General features: G+C 42.9%; 1 protein-coding gene across 2 annotated transcripts in view; it reads right to left on the bottom strand.

The window, feature by feature from the left end:
* Positions 1-5,883: 5,883 nt before the first annotated feature.
* The window catches only part of LOC129857793 (ubiquitin carboxyl-terminal hydrolase 45-like), a 44,138-nt gene continuing 30,739 nt past the window's right edge, over positions 5,884-19,282 (bottom strand). Inside the window, exons 9-18 of one of the 2 annotated variants that reach the window (XM_055926368.1) lie at positions 16,708-16,795; positions 12,059-12,140; positions 11,743-11,834; positions 11,260-11,316; positions 10,996-11,121; positions 10,264-10,903; positions 9,216-9,313; positions 8,932-9,018; positions 8,569-8,716; positions 5,884-7,331 (exon numbers count right to left, since the gene is read on the bottom strand). In XM_055926368.1, coding sequence (XP_055782343.1) covers positions 7,201-7,331; positions 8,569-8,716; positions 8,932-9,018; positions 9,216-9,313; positions 10,264-10,903; positions 10,996-11,121; positions 11,260-11,316; positions 11,743-11,834; positions 12,059-12,140; positions 16,708-16,795 — 1,549 coding nt within the window. In that variant the 3' untranslated portion in view covers positions 5,884-7,200. The remainder of the gene's footprint in view (positions 7,332-8,568; positions 8,717-8,931; positions 9,019-9,215; positions 9,314-10,263; positions 10,904-10,995; positions 11,122-11,259; positions 11,317-11,742; positions 11,835-12,058; positions 12,141-16,707; positions 16,796-19,282) is intronic. The other variant, XM_055926369.1, reaches the window with a different exon arrangement.

Here is a 19,282-nt window from a genome sequence, read left to right as displayed (position 1 = left end):
GGCTACCCGAAACGTTTGACCCAAGTTAAACAATTTAAAGGTCATGCTACCAAATACAAATTGAGTGTATTTAAACTTCTGACCCACTGGCAATGTGATGAAATAAATAAAGGCTGAAATAAAGAATTCTCTCTATTATTCTGACATTTCACATTCTTAAAATAAAGTGGTGGTTGTAAGTGACCTAAGATAGGGAATTTTTACTAGGATTAAATGTCAGGAATTGTAAAAAACTGAGTTTTTAATTGTACTTGGGTAAGGTGTATGTAAATTTCCGACTTTATGTGCATAATGATATTTTATTGATGTTTAAATATTTGTTACTTATTTTGTATTTTCAATTTTTTACTTAACACTTATTTTTCTTAACTTGTAAGCATTCCACTGTAAGGTACTTTGTTGTATTCACGGAATGTGACAAATACAATTTGATTTTGATCTTTTCACATCAGATCTTTTACAGACCAATTAGTGAAAAAATAGAGTTGGGTTGCCTGTGTAAACACAGCCATTGTCTCTACAGGAAATAGGGTGTCATTTGGGCCACAGCCATGGAGGCTATTGTCAGTAAGTGATTGTATATAGACTAAACTAGTGGGGAACTTTTTATGTATAAGACTAAGAGGTTGATACTGCAGCCTACCCAGGGAGAGGGGACTCAGTAGGTGGAATCTTATCGTGAGTTTCACACACACCGGTGGTCTGAAGGCAGTGTTGGGGAGTTTAGTTTATTAGGATCCCCATTAGCTACTGCACATGCAGCAGCTACTGTTCCTGGGATCGACATAAAATGTACAAATATATGACAAAGTACAGAACAGTAATAGACGAACAGCATAATATACATTACATTTAAAAATCAAACAAGTTAGATATAGGAAAGAAACCAACAGAAAACAAAAATACTATTTACACGCTATTGATATATTCATATCCTTAAATTCATATCCTTATATACATTACAATTGTAGTTCAACTTGTAATTTAATCGCATTTTTCTGTAGCTCGGTGGTAGTTGAACTAAATTTAAATATTGGTAAGGTTTTCAGTAGTTAACTTTTTTGCAATGTAGTGGTGTAGCTTACTACTACACATTCCTTTTATTTGCAAAAATAAAATATGGGTAAAGTAGGCAAGAATTTCCATTCTTTTTTTGCATCAGACCTGCCTAATTCTCAATTGAATTTTTTTTTGTTAAATAGGCTAAATATCACATTCTGTTAACATCTGACACCAGAGTGATCGGTTCTTGCAATTTGTATTCCATGACATTTCAGATATAGGTATGCTAAATCTAACTACTTTATGTATGTTTAAGGGTAGCATTAGTGTAGCTTAACTTCTTCCAATGTGAAGTAATTGGTAACTTGGTAAACTATATTTTCAGAGTAGCTTCCCCAACACTGGAAGACATATTCCCTTGAAATTAACACTGAAGAAAAGAGGACATACATCCGAGGCCAGGATGGAAATAGAGGTATGTATTGGAATAGGTCAATAAAGAGGAGATGGTGGTGGAACCGTATTGTGAGTTTCACACACACAGCTATGGCATGATTAAGACATATTCACTTGAAATGAACACTGGAGAAAATAAGTCAGGGTGTAGATAAAAAAGGTACGGAGAATAGGTACAAGGAGACAGAGCTGCGGGAAAGAGGGAGCATTTTAGAAGAGGAGAGAAAGGGTTTACACACACCGAGGTAAAAACCAAAATGTTTGATTATGTAATGAATCATTGCAACTCTTTTCCACCTATACTCCACTTCTCTTTGTTTGCATTCTTATTTGTCTCTGCAATCTCTTTGTCTCAGAGTGGTTTCATGCGTGTTCTCTTCAAAACAGCTGAAGAGTAGTGAGCATTCCATGATGATGCTCCTCGGAGCATCTGCCAGGGTACTCAACCACCTAAACTCCACTGGTACAGTATAGCCTACCCTTGTCATCTCAAGACCACAGTGACCGTTTTATATTCTCTAGTCCTGGACTAAAAAGTGTGCACAACTAAGAATCTCTGGGTGCATCCAAAATGACACTCTATTCCCTAAATAGTGGGAATATGTCTACACACCTCACAAGCTACAGACAATACTCACTCACACACAGATGCACCGCCACACTGAAAAGTGGGATTCTCACCCGAGTTCACTCCAGCCAGGAGAACATGGACGTGGATTTTTTTTGCTCAGATGTTCAGCGGTGTCTGACCCCAAACTGGTGACGATTTGAGACTGAATTTCTACGTGAAATATATGTTCAAGGCCCTGCGATAGTGTCCTGTACAGGAATTGTACTTGTATATCGAGCTGCCATACGCTACAGAAGATAGCATTCATGCATAAGCCTTATCAGAGCCTATGATGGCCCTGTATCTACAAATCTAGCTGTGTGTGTGAAATGTGGTGTATCTATCACCAAAGTTACAATCCAAAAACAGCTGCCCCACTACATGGAATTCTATGGCTAAGCTTCTAACGTTCTAATGTCAATGTGGGCAATTTTTAAACAATAGTTGTAGCTGGTGCTTTGAAATGAACCAAGATTTATTTTTTAAAGCAATTTATAGAGGTAATTCTGATATGTACCCTAGACTCAAGGTCAACGTTCTGTTGACCTGAACATTCTGAAAATGTGTCTGATGGATAGCTGGGAATCTAAGCTTTCCAATGATATCTGATGAAAGGGGATATATGAGCAATAACTCGTATACTACCATTGTTTGTCATAGGGTGAAATCTTAAATGTTTTTCTGCCATTCGGCTATCATATTTGCCACCAATCCTGTTAAAGGACCCCCAAGCACACCGATCCCTGGGTCGCTCCTCTTTTCAGTTCGCTGCAGCTAGCGACTGGAACGAGCTACAAAAAACCCCTCAAACTGGACAGTTATCTCCATCTCTTCATTCAAAAACTCAATCATGGACACTTTTACTGACAGTTGAGGCTGCTTCACGTGATGTATTGTTGTCTCTGCCTTCTTGCCTTTGTGCTGTTGTCTGTGCCCAATAATGTTTGTACCATGTTTTATGCTGCAACCATGTTTTGCGGCTGCAATGTTGTGTTGCTACCATGTTGTTGTCATGCGGTGTTGCTACCATGCTGTGTTGTCATGTGTTGCTGCTGTTACGTTCCCCAGTTTCTGTGTTGTATTTGAGTGTGTGTTTTCATTTAATATTTTGGAGAGAGAAAGAGAGAGAGAGATCCTTGCTGGAGAATTAGATTATGATATAGTGTTGGTTGTTTAACAGAAAGTGTGGTATGTTCTGTGTTTGTTGCTTTGTCAAAGTTTCTTTAGTGGCCTGGGTTAGTTTACTCAGTTTTGTTGTAAAGTGTTTGTGAAATTGTTAATAATTATTCTGTTTCATTTGTTCTCAGGGGGGAAGGCGAAGGCACTTTGGGAGTGCTTAGGCAAGAGGCCCGCGGGCATACATATACCCGTAGTATATTCACTGTCTAGGCACACTAGGTAAGACCTGGGCGGACCACCCCCTGTATTTTGGTTAGGGCACCAGGTGGTGCTAAGATAAGTAAGTAGTGGGTAGGCAGGTTAGATAGGAGAGGGGGAAGCTTTGATATTTACTTTCTTTGCTTTGTTTCCGTCCAGCCCCTTTTCCCCATATTACCGTTTAAGGAAATAAATCCTAGTAAACGGTAAATTCTGACTTTTGTCATCCTTACTCGCACCTACGGTCCATACTTCTTTCGCTTCACGGAGAGTTGAGTTGCAGCAGGGAGTTGCGTTCCCTCTTTATAGAGGCGTGCGTAACACTGCCATGCTATGTTGTTTTAGGTCTCTCTTTATGTAGTGTTGTCGATATGTGTGTTTTTAATCCCAGCCCCCGTCCCCGCAGGAGGCCTTTTGGTAGGCCATCATTGTAAATAAGAATTTGTTCTTAACTGGCTTGCCTAGTTAAATAAAGGTTAAATCAAGTAAAATTGTCTCATCGTTTTAAAGAATTACATAAATATTATTTTTCATGTTTCTGTCATTAGATTTGTACACAGTGAATTGTCTTAAAACGGAGAAATGAAAGAAAAGATGGCGAGATGAAAGAGTGATAACACAGAGAAAGCTCCCATTGCTGCACTACTATCACACATTTCCAGCTCTGGGGACATAGACCTTCAAGTAAATCACTATGAGACATTGTCACCCCAAATGAGCCTGAAGGTCCAAATTTGGGGGTTTGGCTCATGGACTAAATAACTGATTTTATTTGAAACGTCCAAACATTGCATTAGAACATTTTATATATATTGTTAAACAATGTAATGTAATCTATTTTCAGGGGGAATTGTTTTGATAAAATATTGCATCAGTTGTTTGTAAGATGAGACATTCATTGCTTGGCAAGAACATTTAAGGAATAAAAAAAATAACTTAATTTATCAATAATTATTGCATGAATATTTTTTGTGACCTGAACTTATTTAGCAATATTTAGCAAGCAGCTGGGGACAAGGGGGTCTAGAAATATGAATACAAATACATCCATATCGTAATTATAGATGGACATACAGTTAGAATTGAACCTCCCCATTCAGTTCACTGTTTCGGTAGTGCACCCAAATAGACAGCATGACCAGAGGGGAAAGAGAGAGCGGGAAAGAGCCCAGTGAGCACCGGCGGACACAGGATGTCAATTAAGGCTATTGGCATGATCTTTATCAACGAGACAGTCAATGCCACTGCTAAGTATTTTTTTGTTTTTTCTTCCAGGTTAGATGGAAGTCATATTATACAATCTGTGTGTCTACCCTCTTTCAGTAGGCCTAAGCTATTGCATTCGAGACAAGGTCATTTTTATTGATCTCAGTCAAGATCTGTAGCCTGTCATTTCTGTAATTTTTGTGGTTGGCTATTAAAAAGATGGATGTTTTCCTACTGCACACGGTCCTGTTCAGTTCCAATGGCAAACAGCTGTCTGTATCCAGTGCATGCGGCCATCTGGTGGACTGTCTGGGACAGAGCACATCGGCTCTTTCCGAAAATCCCCTATCTTCAATTGATTGAATTCAGTCCAGTATTGGGATTCTGTCTTAAAACCTCTGAAATAAACATTTGAAACACAAGACGGCAACAAGTCAAGACAATAACGCTATAGACTAAAATAAACACCCATGTACTGTAGGTCGCCTAACACAGATGCTGACAGAGAACATGGTTCTCAGAAACAAAACTCTTGGTATCATGTGACCAGTGCCCTGAAGGCAATACACTTCTATTTCTGCCACGCAGGCCTTCCATGACAGTGACTAAATGTTACGCTGAGCCTGAGCACTGTCCCTTTGTATTGTACTGTTGTAAGAGATGAACACTGCAGCGGTCCCTTGTCACTGGTTTCCATGACCACCGTGACAGAGGAAAGAGGACGAGGCCCTTTCATTAACTGAGATTAAAATCATCTCTCATCCTTCAAGAGAATGTCCCCAAGCGAGGGCCCCTGCTTTTAAAAATACATTTAAAAAAAGTTCTGTTGTTGGTGGGTGGCTTGACACTCTGAATGTTTTAACAGCGTGATTGGGATGTCACAGTGTATGGGACCAGGAGGGTGGACGATGGGATACTTTTAGACGTTGCCCTTTTCCTGATTCCACACCCACCTCCTCTTCACCAGCTCACGACATGTTTCTCAAACAGCGCTGCTTTGCACCCGTCACGGCACATCGCCACCACCGACAGAGTGAATATGGCACTATGGGATTCACTGTGACAGCCCCTGACTAATGGCCGGCACCGTCTTCACGCAGTAAAGAGGGATGATACAAATTTCAGTGCAAAAACAACAGCCGTACTCATTCACTAACAAGTACTTTCCTTTGGGGGAAAAAGGGATTCAAACATCCAACCAAAATAAGAACATGTAAGCTGAGCCTTGTTGGTTTCCCATTTCATAAATTAGATTTATTCTCTTCGATATATATATGATTTCACATAACCCAACGGTGTACCGAGTTCCTTATTGAAATCAAATGACATTTTCAGAAGGAAAAGAACACCTGAAGATAAATACTGTAGCCTGAGGCACCATATCTATATACGGTTTAGTATTGTGGTAAAACACCAAATTCTCATGGTTTTGCATATACATTTCACACAAGCTGTCTGTAAGCAAATATGTGTTCACTGTAATTATTTGTTCTTAACATGCAGAAGCGTAATAATCCTAGAGTGTAGGCACTGAGTATTTATTTGTTTTGAAAGAAATGAATCAAACCGTATCTTTACTTATAGTAATCCTTCACTTGACCAGAATAATTTGGCAATGTCCCAACAACCGACAGATAAAATATCTCCATTTCACCCCCCCCCCCCAAAATATTTGCAGAACGATTAACATAAATGGTGAGACACATTTGAATCTCAAGATTGATCAACACATTCACTGCCTTTAGTTTAACTACAGCAGAAAATATGGGATAAAAAGACTAATGAAATGAAAACGACTGTTTATTGTCCGGCGAGCTGGCAATCATATATGTAGCAATGTCCCTTTGTTAAACATCGCAATGTGTTTGTATCCGTGCGGTTAGAGATTTAAATATGCACACTGGTGCAATAGATTTGGGGGGGAAAACTGTGCCGACCAACACAGTAATGTTATTGGTCTGAAACACACTCGGATGGCCTGCCCCATTATGGACCTCTCCTTTCAGGAATAGTTTGAGATCACATTCTTTTGGCACTTAAGTCTTTTGTGTATATTTTCCATAATTTTACATGATTTCTTTTACCAAAAACTCTTTGGCAATCACCATTTAATGATAGTCACACATTCGCATGTTCTACAAAAAATACAATTCGTATTCACCACAGCAGGCTGTAAAATATAAATAACATAGCACTTTTTTCTGTATAATTTGTGCTAATTAAACATACTATTCTGCCCCTCTCTCGCTTTCTCACTCAGTCTCTTTCACCTACAGAAGTATGAGCGACTGTATGGGGACGTTCAGTAAGTGGACCGAGACACGAACAGTGTGGTAACCCTTCAATGCTGAGCAGTCCAGTATACATCAATGTAATGCATGTCCCGGATGGCCTACAAATCCCATCATGTAGTGCGTGCCATGTTTCATGCTCTTGGGAGTCAAAGTTTAGAGAGTGGTATACCCAAAGCAGGTCTCTCTCTTTTTTTCCCCCTCTTCCCCGGTCTCCTGAGAGACCAACGATTTCTGGGTAGCTCCGTGCTCTGGCAGTCACAGCATCTCCTCGTAGAACAGCAGGTAGGCCTGAGAGTTGAGGACCCTGGATTCTGGTACCGTCTGGACATTGGTGTCACTTACATACACCCACTGACCCTGTGTAGCACTGCTTGCTTCCCTTGGACCTGAAACACAGTCAGGGTCTTTGGTTAATGGGAAGAGATGGAGATTTTCTAGGAGCCGTTACTGTGAGAAACCAACGACTGTGGCTAGCTTACCACAGAAACGGTGACAGGATGAGGAGCAGCATGGACAAAGACGTTCATAGCAACACTGGTATGTAGGTAAGACAATTAAATTAGACCAAGCACATTTCATAATTGTAACAACACTACACTTAGTGTTTGTGCTAAGTCTATTTTAAACTTAAACTGGACGAACATTAGGTTTTTAGCCTGATCTACAGGATCCCGGCGTATTTTTGAAAATCGGAGGAAATCGGAGCAAACCGTAGTAAAACGTAACGCCACGGCCCATAAAGTGTAAGCGCATACTCGATTTGCGGTTGATGGCTCTCAAGGGCACTTACGGTGTCCCGACAATTTTCAAATATATTGAATATATTCGGCCGTAAAATCAGCCATTATCACCAAGTGCGAGTTTCCTAATTGTACAGCCGTTAAGGCCGCCGGGTGTACACTACGATTTGGCTTGACTGAATTGTTAAATGTCAGAGGTTATCTTGATGGTTAGAGCCCGTAGACCGGGCAAACGTCGTGTAGTGTATTTCAGCCTTTACCTGACGGAAGGTTACAGCAAGGTGAGGAAAACATGTGTTGAAGCGAAAGAGAAAAAGAAAAGCAGTGAGAAGAAAATGAGAGGAAAAAAAGATGAGCGTTGTAAGAAGGGATGTTTTGACATGAGGAGATGGATGGTGGACGACAGCGGTGGTTACTGAGGTCCTTTTGACCTCTCTATGGTGGCTCACCAATGCTGCCTAGACAATGTCACCTCAAGTTCTATACTAGTTAATTACCAGCGAGGACAACTACTCACACAGACCTCTGTCACAAAAGACATTTTCATTACAGTCGCTGAATGGCAGGCGCTCTCCTTGAGTAAGGACAGGAGAAAATACATCTATATAACACTGGACATCTATATACACTACAGCGCTTTTTCTCTCATAAATGCCGCCTTCAAGGTTACGCGGACTGAGGCCTTCACACAAATACAGTGCGTTTGTATGTACAGGCGACACATACTTTTTACAATCATACAATTCGATGCTTTGGTCGATATATAAATCTTTTTTTTAAAGTAAACGTATTGACATAGACTCTTAACACAAAATCGGTAAAGGAATAGAGAGTATTTTATGGACAGACAAAGAGACCGTTTTTTTAAAGAGACCGTTTTTACCTGCCAGGTTTCTGCGCTGTGGCTGCTCGGTTCTCCTCTGGGGCGAGCGGACCTTTACGTACGCTGTGTAGTGGCCCCCGCGCATCGACCCACTGTGTTCCACGATGCCATACAGGCTGTAGAGCACACGCTCCCCTGCCACCAGGTTCTGTCCAAAATGAACTCAGGATGAGACAGTAAGCAGTGCCAAGAGCTCAGACAGATACAGGAGCATCTGAGCTATTGCTATCTTTTCAACCATTCATTACAAGCACAAATACTGATAAGTACTTGAGCTACAGTGTCCAAGGACCCATATTCATTTCAGTGTAAGGTTTTTAGTAAAGATATTGTCCCTGTTTTCACGTGAAGAAGAGTTAGTACCTTGCAGTATGCCGAGCAGAACGGAGCCAGGTCCAGGATGAGAGGGAAGTTGACGTGACGGTTGACTTTTCGTAGGTTCATCCCTGCCTTCACACACACACACATCCAAAATCACAATCAACCCCAAAGATATCAACACACAATAGGACACAGTAATAGCCTACACCATGACCACAACAACAATTTAGATAAACAGGAGAACACAACGTAATTCACACGAACATGATATATCATATACTATAACGTAAAGAGGTGTACAATAATGCATGAAGTAATATGCTAACCTGATGGAAGCGTTTGAGGTGCAGAGTGACCACCGGGGGCAGCGAAGAGATCAGCATCTGTTTGCGAGCGCTGGTGTACACCTTGTCAGACTTCTTCTCTGTAAGCAGTGGTGGAAAAAGTACACAATTGTCATACTTGGGTAAAACTAAGACTAGAAAAAACGAAAAGAAATGACTCAAGTAAAAGTGACTGTCACACAGTAAAATACTACTTTAGTAAAAGTCTAAAAGTATTTGGTTTTAAACATACTTAAGTATCAAAAGTAAATGTAATTGCTAAAATATACTTAAGTATCAAAAGTAAAAATCACTTCACATTCTTTATAGTAACCATTTTCCAGTCCTGCAAAGCATTCGAAATGTAATGAGTACTTTTGGGTGTCAGGGAAAATGTATGGAGTGAAAAATACATTATTTTCTTTAGGCATGTAGTGAAGTAAAAGTTGTGCAAAATCTAAATAGTTAAGTAAAGTTCAGATTCCCTAAAAAAACGACTTAAGTAGTGCTTTAAAGTACTTTTCCTTAAGTACTTTACACCACTGTCTGTAAGCACATAGACACCACAATGTCACGTTGTGAATGATCATTTTTCAAATACATGATTGCTCTGCCTGATACAAGTCAGTGTAGCCTAAATGTCTGCATTTGAATATCTGTGTAAATGCATGACATGGATAGGTGCCGAATAGCCACGCATTTCCATATCACCTACTGCTGTCACTATCAGGACAGAATCTCAACAAATTGTCTTTAACAGTGGTTCTCGAGGGCTCCCGAGTGGCACAGCGGTCTTAGGCACTGCATCTCAAAGCAAGCGGCGTCACTGCAGTCCCTGGTTCGAATCCAGGCTGTATCACATCCGGCCGAGATTGAGAGTCCCATAGCACAATTGGCCCAGCATTGTCCAGGTTTTGCCGGGGTAGGCCGTCATTGTAAATAAGAATTTGTTCTTAACTTTCTTGCCTAGTTAAATAAAGGTCAGATAAAAAAGTATATATTTCAAACCAGCACAAGTTCTCTATCAAACGGTGTATGTGTTCTAACTAACCTGCTGAGGTGCTCTTCCGCAGTTGTTTCTGCCGGCGGTCCGTGCAGCTCTCGCACAACAGCTTGTTGTTGCCCATCAGAAGCTCCACCGAGGTGAACTGGTGAAGGCAGGACTGAACGGAGCACTCCTTGGAGCAGGGTGTATAGCTGTGGGACAGGGCCTGGAATGCCCCCTGGTGGTGGGAGTGAGGAGACTGTTGAGGATGTTGAGGCTGGGGCTCCCCCTGGTCCTCAGGACAGTGTGTAGAGGGTGTGTCCGCTGAATCAGGGCCCAGGTTCATCTTATGCACTGCACTGACCAGCTGCTCCACAGCACCACCAAGCTGGGTCCTGGGGGAGAGGGCGGGCAGGGTAGCAGGGGTGGGAGACTGGGTAGGGGTGGACCCTCTGCCACCATGGCTGTGGCCCGAGGAGTGCCGGGGCGTCCACTCGCTCTCCGAGGCCTCACTGTCGGCGTCATTGCTGCTGTCCTGAGGGCCCGAGTCTTTCTCGCTGCCATCAGATAGGCTGCTGGTGGCGGCCATTTTGGAACCTCCTGCAGCATGGGCCATTACGGAGGGGGACTCCTCCTCGGGGTGGTCCGGGGGACTGTCTGCCCCCTTCTCTTCCACAGAGCCAGGGGACTTCTGGCCCTGCTGCTGCTTTTGAGGGAGGTAGACACACACAGTCAGCAAAACACACCCACCCACTGACTCAAACTACACTTACACACAGACACAAAGAACACACACACCTGTACGCTAAGTTTCCTGCTGTTCTTATTGAGCACTGCGGAAAGCGTCTCGTCACCGTGGGAGACGTGAGCTTCTTGCTCCCGACTGATTTTCCACGTCCTGCCCGGGTTGGACGGCTTGGACATCTGAACAGCACCAGGACATGACACAAAGACAGAGATGAAACAAACTGTACACTGTACACTTATCACATATGACCAACATGGCAGAAGCAGTATTCCGGACTGGACACTATTGCAAAACGAATGCCAAGATATGCTCACCCGCTCCTCAATGATGGGCAGGGAGATGTCAATAAAGGCTTCCTTCACTGTGGAGATCTGAGGGAGACAGAGGACAGTCACCCATAACACTCACAATCAAAGTACGGCATGGCTTTCAGCTGGGAACAACTATGGTCTTACAGAAATATGAACACTGCTCATTGAGAAGTGGTTTAAAATGGTGTAACTGTGTATGACACACACAAAACATAAGGCTCAGTCGAGCATGGCACTTGCAACACCAGGATTGTGCTTTCGATTCCCAGGGTCACCCCGTACATAAAATGTATTTAGCATGATTGTAAGTCACTTTGGATAAACGCATCTGCTAAATGGCATATCTTATTATTATAACTGTAGTTGTATAATTAAATCATTAAGTATTAAGGAATACAGCCAAACTATTCAGTGGTTGACCACACACACACACACACACAGATTCCAGTAACCATAAACAGAATAGACAGGCAATGAATCACTTACATGCTCACACTCCTCACACATGATGGTGTTGGTCAACTCCCCCACAAAGATGCGATCCACAAAGTTCATCTTCACACCCTCCTTCCCGTATGCTGACATAAGGAGATACAGGTTAGGCAAGTAAAAACAACAACATTCAGCTACAATCATTCAGAATAAATGTACTTTAATCAATGCCTGTTTATTCATGAAACATGCCTCCTGTGGTTGAGGTAGTATTTTTCCATAGTAAGCCATTGAACAGTACATAAAGCTGCCACAAGATGGCGCTATTGATTTAGGTCAAAACTACTGAGTGTCAGAATGGAACAGGAACCTTTGACTTGGCGTTTGGTCTCATCATCTGCAGTCTTCTCTGTGGGGTTGTTGAAGGATTTCAGAATGCCCGCTTTGATCCGCTGGGAATGTCAAACACTACATTGATCTCATATAAATGCAACTTAAGTAGATGGGAAAATGCAGGACTACAAAATGGAGGATTTATACAACAAAGGGTGATTCATATAACAGCTACCATGGGAAGCCAAGGAACTGAAACCACTACAAAAATGAGTGTGTTTGTAAATACACATTAGTAAACAAATACAAACTTCTTCCAGAGCATCTGAATGTGCACTTGCATCTCGCTCTCTCTATGTGTGTGTGCGCCATATGTGCATGTACTGCATGTGGGGGTGTGTACAGCGGTCGTATGTGTACTTCGTATGTGTGTGTGTGTGTGTACACTGCGCATGTGTAGGTGTGGAGTGTGTCCAGCCAGCCGTCTCTGACATTCTCGGTGGCAGTGATTGAAGGTGACATGGTCAGTGAGTGTGTCGGCTAGTAGAAGAAGAGGCACCAACACAGTAAAGCACCAATCAATAGATAATTGGCCGTAGTCCGTGTAACCGACTAGTCGCCCCCATTGTCCCCGAACCCACGCACTGGACTGGCTATTTAGGTCAAAAGCCTGGTTAATCCAAGCTCTGCAGCCCCCCCCCGCACCCCTCCTGTACTCCTCTCCCTAGTCAGTCAGACACTGCTGAGCCCCATACTAATGAATCACCATCAGGACCCCCCAATGTGTAGTGTGTAGGCTCAGGGTAAGAGAAGCGGGGTGAGGAAGGGAAGGTTGGAGGGGTGTAAACTAAATTAAGATGGGCCAAGAAGCACAGGCCATGCCCTGAGAGGGAGCATTACTGTACCCAACGTCTCAGCTAATTGGTGATAATTGACTGTGTGCAATTAGCATATTTAGACTTCTGATACTAAATGGGCAATCAAAACAAAAACTCCTAGGTTGGTGGTGACAGGCTATGGGAGAAATGGCCAGTCACTCAGTGTGTGTGTGTGTGTGTGTGTGTGTGTGTGTGTGTGTGTGTGTGTGTGTGTGTGTGTGTGTGTGTGTGCTTTATTGCACGTTTGTTTGGGCTGATTCCATGCAGGTGAGGACATTTGAGTTGGTGCAAGCTAAACACGATGAGTGTATCTACAATTCTGTTTTGAATAAATAAAATGTGTAAGTGTCATAGACCGAAAAAATTATGTGTATACAATATTTGTTGGGTTGTGTATTCTGTGCAGGTAAATTTATGGCAGATGAGTGGCAAACCTGATTAGAAGCAACTGCTGCTCATCGGCAGTTCTTTACAAATGCTGTTTTGAATTAAAATAAAATTGTATCTACACACTGAAGGCTGTAAAGCCGAAACGTCTGTGTGCGCCATCCCTGATGCAGTGAAACGTCTGTGTACGCCATCCCTGCTGCAGGGAAACGTCTGTGTACGCCATCCCTGCTGCAGGGAAACGTCTGTGTACGCCATCCCTGATGCAGTGAAACGTCTGTGTACGCCATCCCTGATGCAGTGAAACGTCTGTGTACGCCATCCCTGATGCAGTGAAAATAATCTGAGTGCGAACTAGAGGTCGACCGATTATGATTTTTCAATGCCGATACCGATACCGATTATTGGAGGACCCAAAAAAGCCAATTAATCGATTAATCGATTAATTAACCGATTAATCGGCCGATGTAATTTTTTTATTTGTAATAATGACAATTACAACAATACTGAATGAACACTTTTATTTTAACTTAATATAATACATCAATCAAATCAATTTAGCCTCAAATAAATAATGAAACATGTTCAATTTGGTTTAAATAATGCAAAAACAAAGTGTTGGAGAAGAAAGTAAAAGTGCAATATGTGCCATGTAAAAAAGCTAACATTTAAGTTCCTTGCTCAGAACATGAGAACATATGAAAGCTGGTGGTTCCTTTTAACATGAGTCTTCAATATTCCCAGGTAAGAAGTTTTAGGTTGTAGTTATTATAGGAATTATAGGACTATTTCTCTCTATACCATTTGTATTTCATATACCTTCGACTATTGGATGTTCTTATAGGCACTTTAGTATTGCCAGTGTAACAGTATAGCTTCCGTCCCTCTCTTCGCCCCTATCTGGGCTTGAACCAGGAACACATCGACAACAGCCACCCTCGAAGCATCGTTCCCCATCGCTCCACAAAAGCCGCGGCCCTTGCAGAGCAAGGGGAACAACTACTTCAAGGTCTCAGAGCGAGTGACGTCACCGATTGAAACGCTATTAGCGCGCACCCCGCTAACTAGCAAGCCATTTCACATCGGTTACACCAGCCTAATCTCAGGAGTTGATAGGCTTGAAGTCATAAACAGCTCAATGCTTGAAGCATTGCGAAGAGCTGCTGGCAAAACGCACAAAAGTGCTGTTTGAATGAGTGCGTACGAGCCTGCTGCTGCCTACCATCGCTCAGTCAGACTGCTCTATCAAATCATAGACTTAATTATAACATAATAACACACAGAAATACGAGCTTTTGGTCATTAATATGGTCAAATCCGGAAACTATCATTTTGAAAACAAAACGTTTATTCTTTCAGTGAAATATGGAACCGTTACGTATTTTATCTAACGGGGGGCATCCATAAGTCTAAATATTCCTGTTACATTGCACAACCTTCAATGTTGTGTCAAAGATATCTTAAGGTGAATGCACCAATTTGTAAGTCGCTCTGGATAAGAGCGTCTGCTAATTGACTTAAATGTAAATGTAAAGAGCCAATAAGAAACTGTTGCATATACCCTGGCTCTGCGTGCAATGAACGCAAGAGAAGTGACACAATTTCACCTGGTTAATATTGCCTGCTAACCTGGATATCTTTTAGCTAAATATGCAGGTTTAAAAATATATAGTTCTGTGCATTGATTTTAAGAAATGCATTGATGTTTATGGTTAGGTACAGTCGTGCAACGATTGTGCTTTTTTCACAAATGCGCTTTTGTTAAATCATCCCCCGTTTGGCAAAGTTGGCCGTCTTTGTTAGGAAGAAATAGTCTTCACACAGTTCGCAATGAGCTAGGTGGCCCAAACTGCTGCATATACCCTGACTCTGCTGCATATACCCTGACACCATTTTTCCTAGTTAAAAAATATTCATGTTAGCAGGCAATATTAACTAAATATGCAGGTTTAAAAATATATACTTCTGTGTATTGATTTTAAGAAAGGCATTGATGTTTATGGTTAGGTACACGTTGGAACAACGACAGTCCTTTTTCGCGAATGCCACCGCATCGATTATATGCAAAGCAGGACACGCTAGATAAACTAGTAATATCATCAACCATGTGTAGTTATAACTAGTGATTATGATTGATTGTTTTTTATAAAGATAAGTTTAATGCTAGCTAGCTACTTACCTTGGCTTCCTACTGCATTCGCGTAACAGGCAGGCTCCTCGTGGAGTGCAATGTAATCAGGTGGTTAGAGCGTTGGACTAGTTAACCGTAAGCTTGCAAGATTGAAACCCCGAGCTGACAAGGTAAAAATCTGTCGTTCTGCCCCTGAACAAGGCAGTTAACCCACCGTTCCTAGGCCGTCATTGAAAATAAGAATGTGTTCTTAACTGACTTGCCTAGTTAAATAAAGGTGTCATTTTTATTTATTTATATATATATATATTTTTTTTTTATCGGCCAAATCGGTGTCCAAAAATACAGATTTCCGATTGTTATGAAAACTTGAAAAATCGTCCCTAATTAAATCGGCCAACCTCTAGTGCGAACCCATTACACATTTTTGCAGGTAAATTTATTGTAAATTCATCAGATAGTAGATGTCAAATGCATATAAGAGTATGTGCGTGTGTTTACGTTTGAGCGCATGTATAATGAATGTGTGAATAGGGCCAGCTCCCCCCTTCACGCCTCCCTCTCGGACTCCCTGATTGGAGAGGGGGAGGGGGGGTGACCCTCCAGCACAATGGGGCGACCCACAGCTGCGTGTTTCCCAGATCACACAATGACGCCCGTCGTGCCACTTGCAAGTCCCGTAAGTGGCACAACTGTCAGTGTTCACAAGTTTAAAAAGAACCAGGGGGGAGTCCCAGCCTGTACCCTTGTCCCCCTGTCCCAGGCCCCGGGCTGACCACTTCACTCCACACCCGCTACTCTCCCCTCTTTTTGGGGCTGGCTGAGTCGCTGGTGGGGCCGAGGGGCCAACTGACTCAGCCCTGGGCCGGGCCCACAGTGGGCTCCCCCTAATTGCTGAATGGGGGGGGGGGGGGGGGGCAGTCTGCACTTGCCAGACAATATGGTACCATAAGGTTAAAAGACAATGGCTGGCCGAGAAGCAAAGGCAAAGACCAAACCCTGCACACTTTCATCCACAAGCACACAGGTGAATGTCTCCCATAGCTTTCAGCCTGCTCTACGTTGGCGATGAGAGCATACATTCGGCTCAGTCACTTGACTGATCTACATTAAAAAATATATATATTTTAAAAAAGGCTTCCTAAATAACTACTCTTTACGATTTGTAGATCGGTCAGTCTGCTCAGTAAGTGTGGATCTCAAACACAGCCACTGGCACAGAGACGGAGCCATGGTACTAGGCTAGTGGAAGAAGGATGTGGTGTTTGTAATGTGGGTCTATAGTCTCACCTTAGTCTCCTCTACTCTCATGGAGTCCAGTAGGTAATGGAGCAGCTCCTGGCTGTCCTGCTGCTGGTAGCCCTTAAAGCGTGGAGCCCTGGTGAGACGGACAGAACACAGTTTAGTCAGAACACATACACTCACATAGTAACCATGTCAAATGTCTACACATACGCACACACTTGTGTAAACGTAATTCCGTTTTTTTAACAGAGATCTTGAGAGAGGGAGAGAGTTGAGAGGGATGAAAGTTAGAGGTGGACAGCGGACCGAACCCTATCTCCAGTGTCGGTACATGTGATCTGAAGCTGGCAGCTCTACCGCTAAGCTAGACCAGTCACATGTGCGTTGTTTATAGTTTATAAAATGAGTAAATCTAGGACAGGCAAACACAAATCATTTGTACACAAACACCCACCCACCCACACACTCAGAAGCATGCACAAAGCAATCAACCACATGCACAAAGCAATCAGCTGTATCAATAGTGCATACAGAGACATCAATGAGAGTGGAGAAAGGCCATTATTTTCTCTCAAGGACTTTTCGTTGGTTCATCCATTCAATTTCCTCTCCTCTCTGCAGCTTTCTGGTGCTTAAAGGCAGCTATTGTTTCATTCCCAAAGCTTTCATTAAACCAGTTAGGGTCACACACACACATACACATGCATACCCAGACAATGACCTCCTCCTGGCTTCGTGTGTTAAGCAAGATTCCAAGTAAAAGAAAATTACTGATTTTGTTAAAGGCGTCTCCTATAACAATGACACATTGATTATTTAATGGAATTTCTTTCATTTCGTAGCTAACTTTAAGACCTATGCAAGTATTTACAAATTCAATTTGACATTGCAGGTGAAAATGGCTGTAGGGCTTACTGTGCAAGCCAATTCTGAATTTCTTCAATAGAAAGCACTTTACTGTCTAGAGTACACATATCTCCCATCATTATCATTCCCCAGCAGTACATGTAACTACGGGAGAAAACGTATGGTGATTGTGCCAGTGGACATCCTGCGTGTTCATGCCCCAGCGCTCGTAGAGGGGGCTCTCCTTGAGCTTGTCCCTGGCCACAGCAGGACAGATGTAGGGACAGATGCTAGGGCCAGATGGGCAGCCAGGGCCAGAGCCACCACCACAACCTGTTGGGCAGCGCCAGCCACGGAACAGGTTGGCCTGACAGGCTGGCAGGACAACATGCAGCTGACCTGAGAGAACCACTGACCACTCCTAACCCAATGCTATCTGAGTGCACAGGGTCATAGAGGCGGACAAGTACATTCATTGCCTCTTTCATTGCCTCAGTTTAGCATCTGACCATCTATAACAATGATCACCGTCTTGATCACTGGATAACCAGAATACTGGGACTTGTTCTAAGGGCGTTAGCCTATATGTTTGTATGTCCTATTTTATAACGCCCCTGAGCAGCTCTCCACAGAGAAATGGGTCCTCCTAAAAGGCATTCTAGGGGCTTCATTGTCCCAAGTATAACATCCTGATCTGATGTCATATCTTCTCTACATACAGGCCAATGACCCGTTCAGATTGGCCTGCAATGCAAATGAAACCAAACGATTCACCCCTTTGAACTGGTGAACCATTCTTCCTGGCGAGCTCCCAGACCCAATCAGAACAGAGGTACTCATCCTCTAACTGGCAGCAGAGTGGATGGGCCTACAGTCTGGATCATCTCTGCCATGTGCTGATGGATGTTGACGTCAAGCCCCAGAATGGGTGACTGGAGCTGGGGGAGAGACGAATGGCCACCTGCCCCCAACACAGGTCATGAGCAGGAGGTCTAGAGGACCAACTCAGCCCCCCTTCTCTACCTCTTTGCCCTCTCTCTGCCACACGCAAGGGGAGCGGAGGGAATCACGTGTCCCTCATTTCATCCCCTTTAAAGATGCCAAAACATAACAGAATATCTTCCTTCAAATGTGTACAAAATTAGTGTTTTAAAGCATGTTTTCTTATATGAAAAATGGAAATGACAAATGGGGATTACAGTAGGAATATGGCTTTTTATCAAGCAAATTGTGTCTTGTATGCATGCCAAACACACTCATCCGCAACTCTGCTTATCTAACAGCTCAAACACAAAGCGGGTCGGACTGGTACAGAATCTGGTCGGCACACAGTGATAATTGGGATTAAAAGACAGACAGACAGAGGCACGCAGCAGTCTTGGGGTATTTTTTCCGGGAACGGAACAGCGACGGGTGAGAGGCAGACGAGCAGCTCCAAAGGGATCAGTGGGAACGGTGCAGTCTAGAAGCTCATCCCAGTGGAAGAGAGGCAGAAGGGCCCTGTAGCGCTGCTCCCAATCTGGCCCTGACCAATGCAGACAGCTGCGGTGCTAACACAATTAACAGCGGATGAGTTAGTACCAGACGCAAGGCAACCCCGGCACGTTGCACCACCTCGACTGGCAGAGGGGCGCACACACACACAAACACACTTTCAATACAACATATAAATCATATACATTGAGTCGCTTTCACATTGACACACATATTTACATAATAAAAGCCACTTACTGTATCTATCCAGCATAAGCATGTAAAAACACTCATCTATCAT

The sequence above is a fragment of the Salvelinus fontinalis genome, chromosome 6 (assembly GCF_029448725.1).
Source record: "Salvelinus fontinalis isolate EN_2023a chromosome 6, ASM2944872v1, whole genome shotgun sequence".
Taxonomy (NCBI): Eukaryota; Metazoa; Chordata; class Actinopteri; order Salmoniformes; family Salmonidae; genus Salvelinus; species Salvelinus fontinalis.
This window is presented reverse-complemented; position numbering and strand designations above follow the sequence as displayed.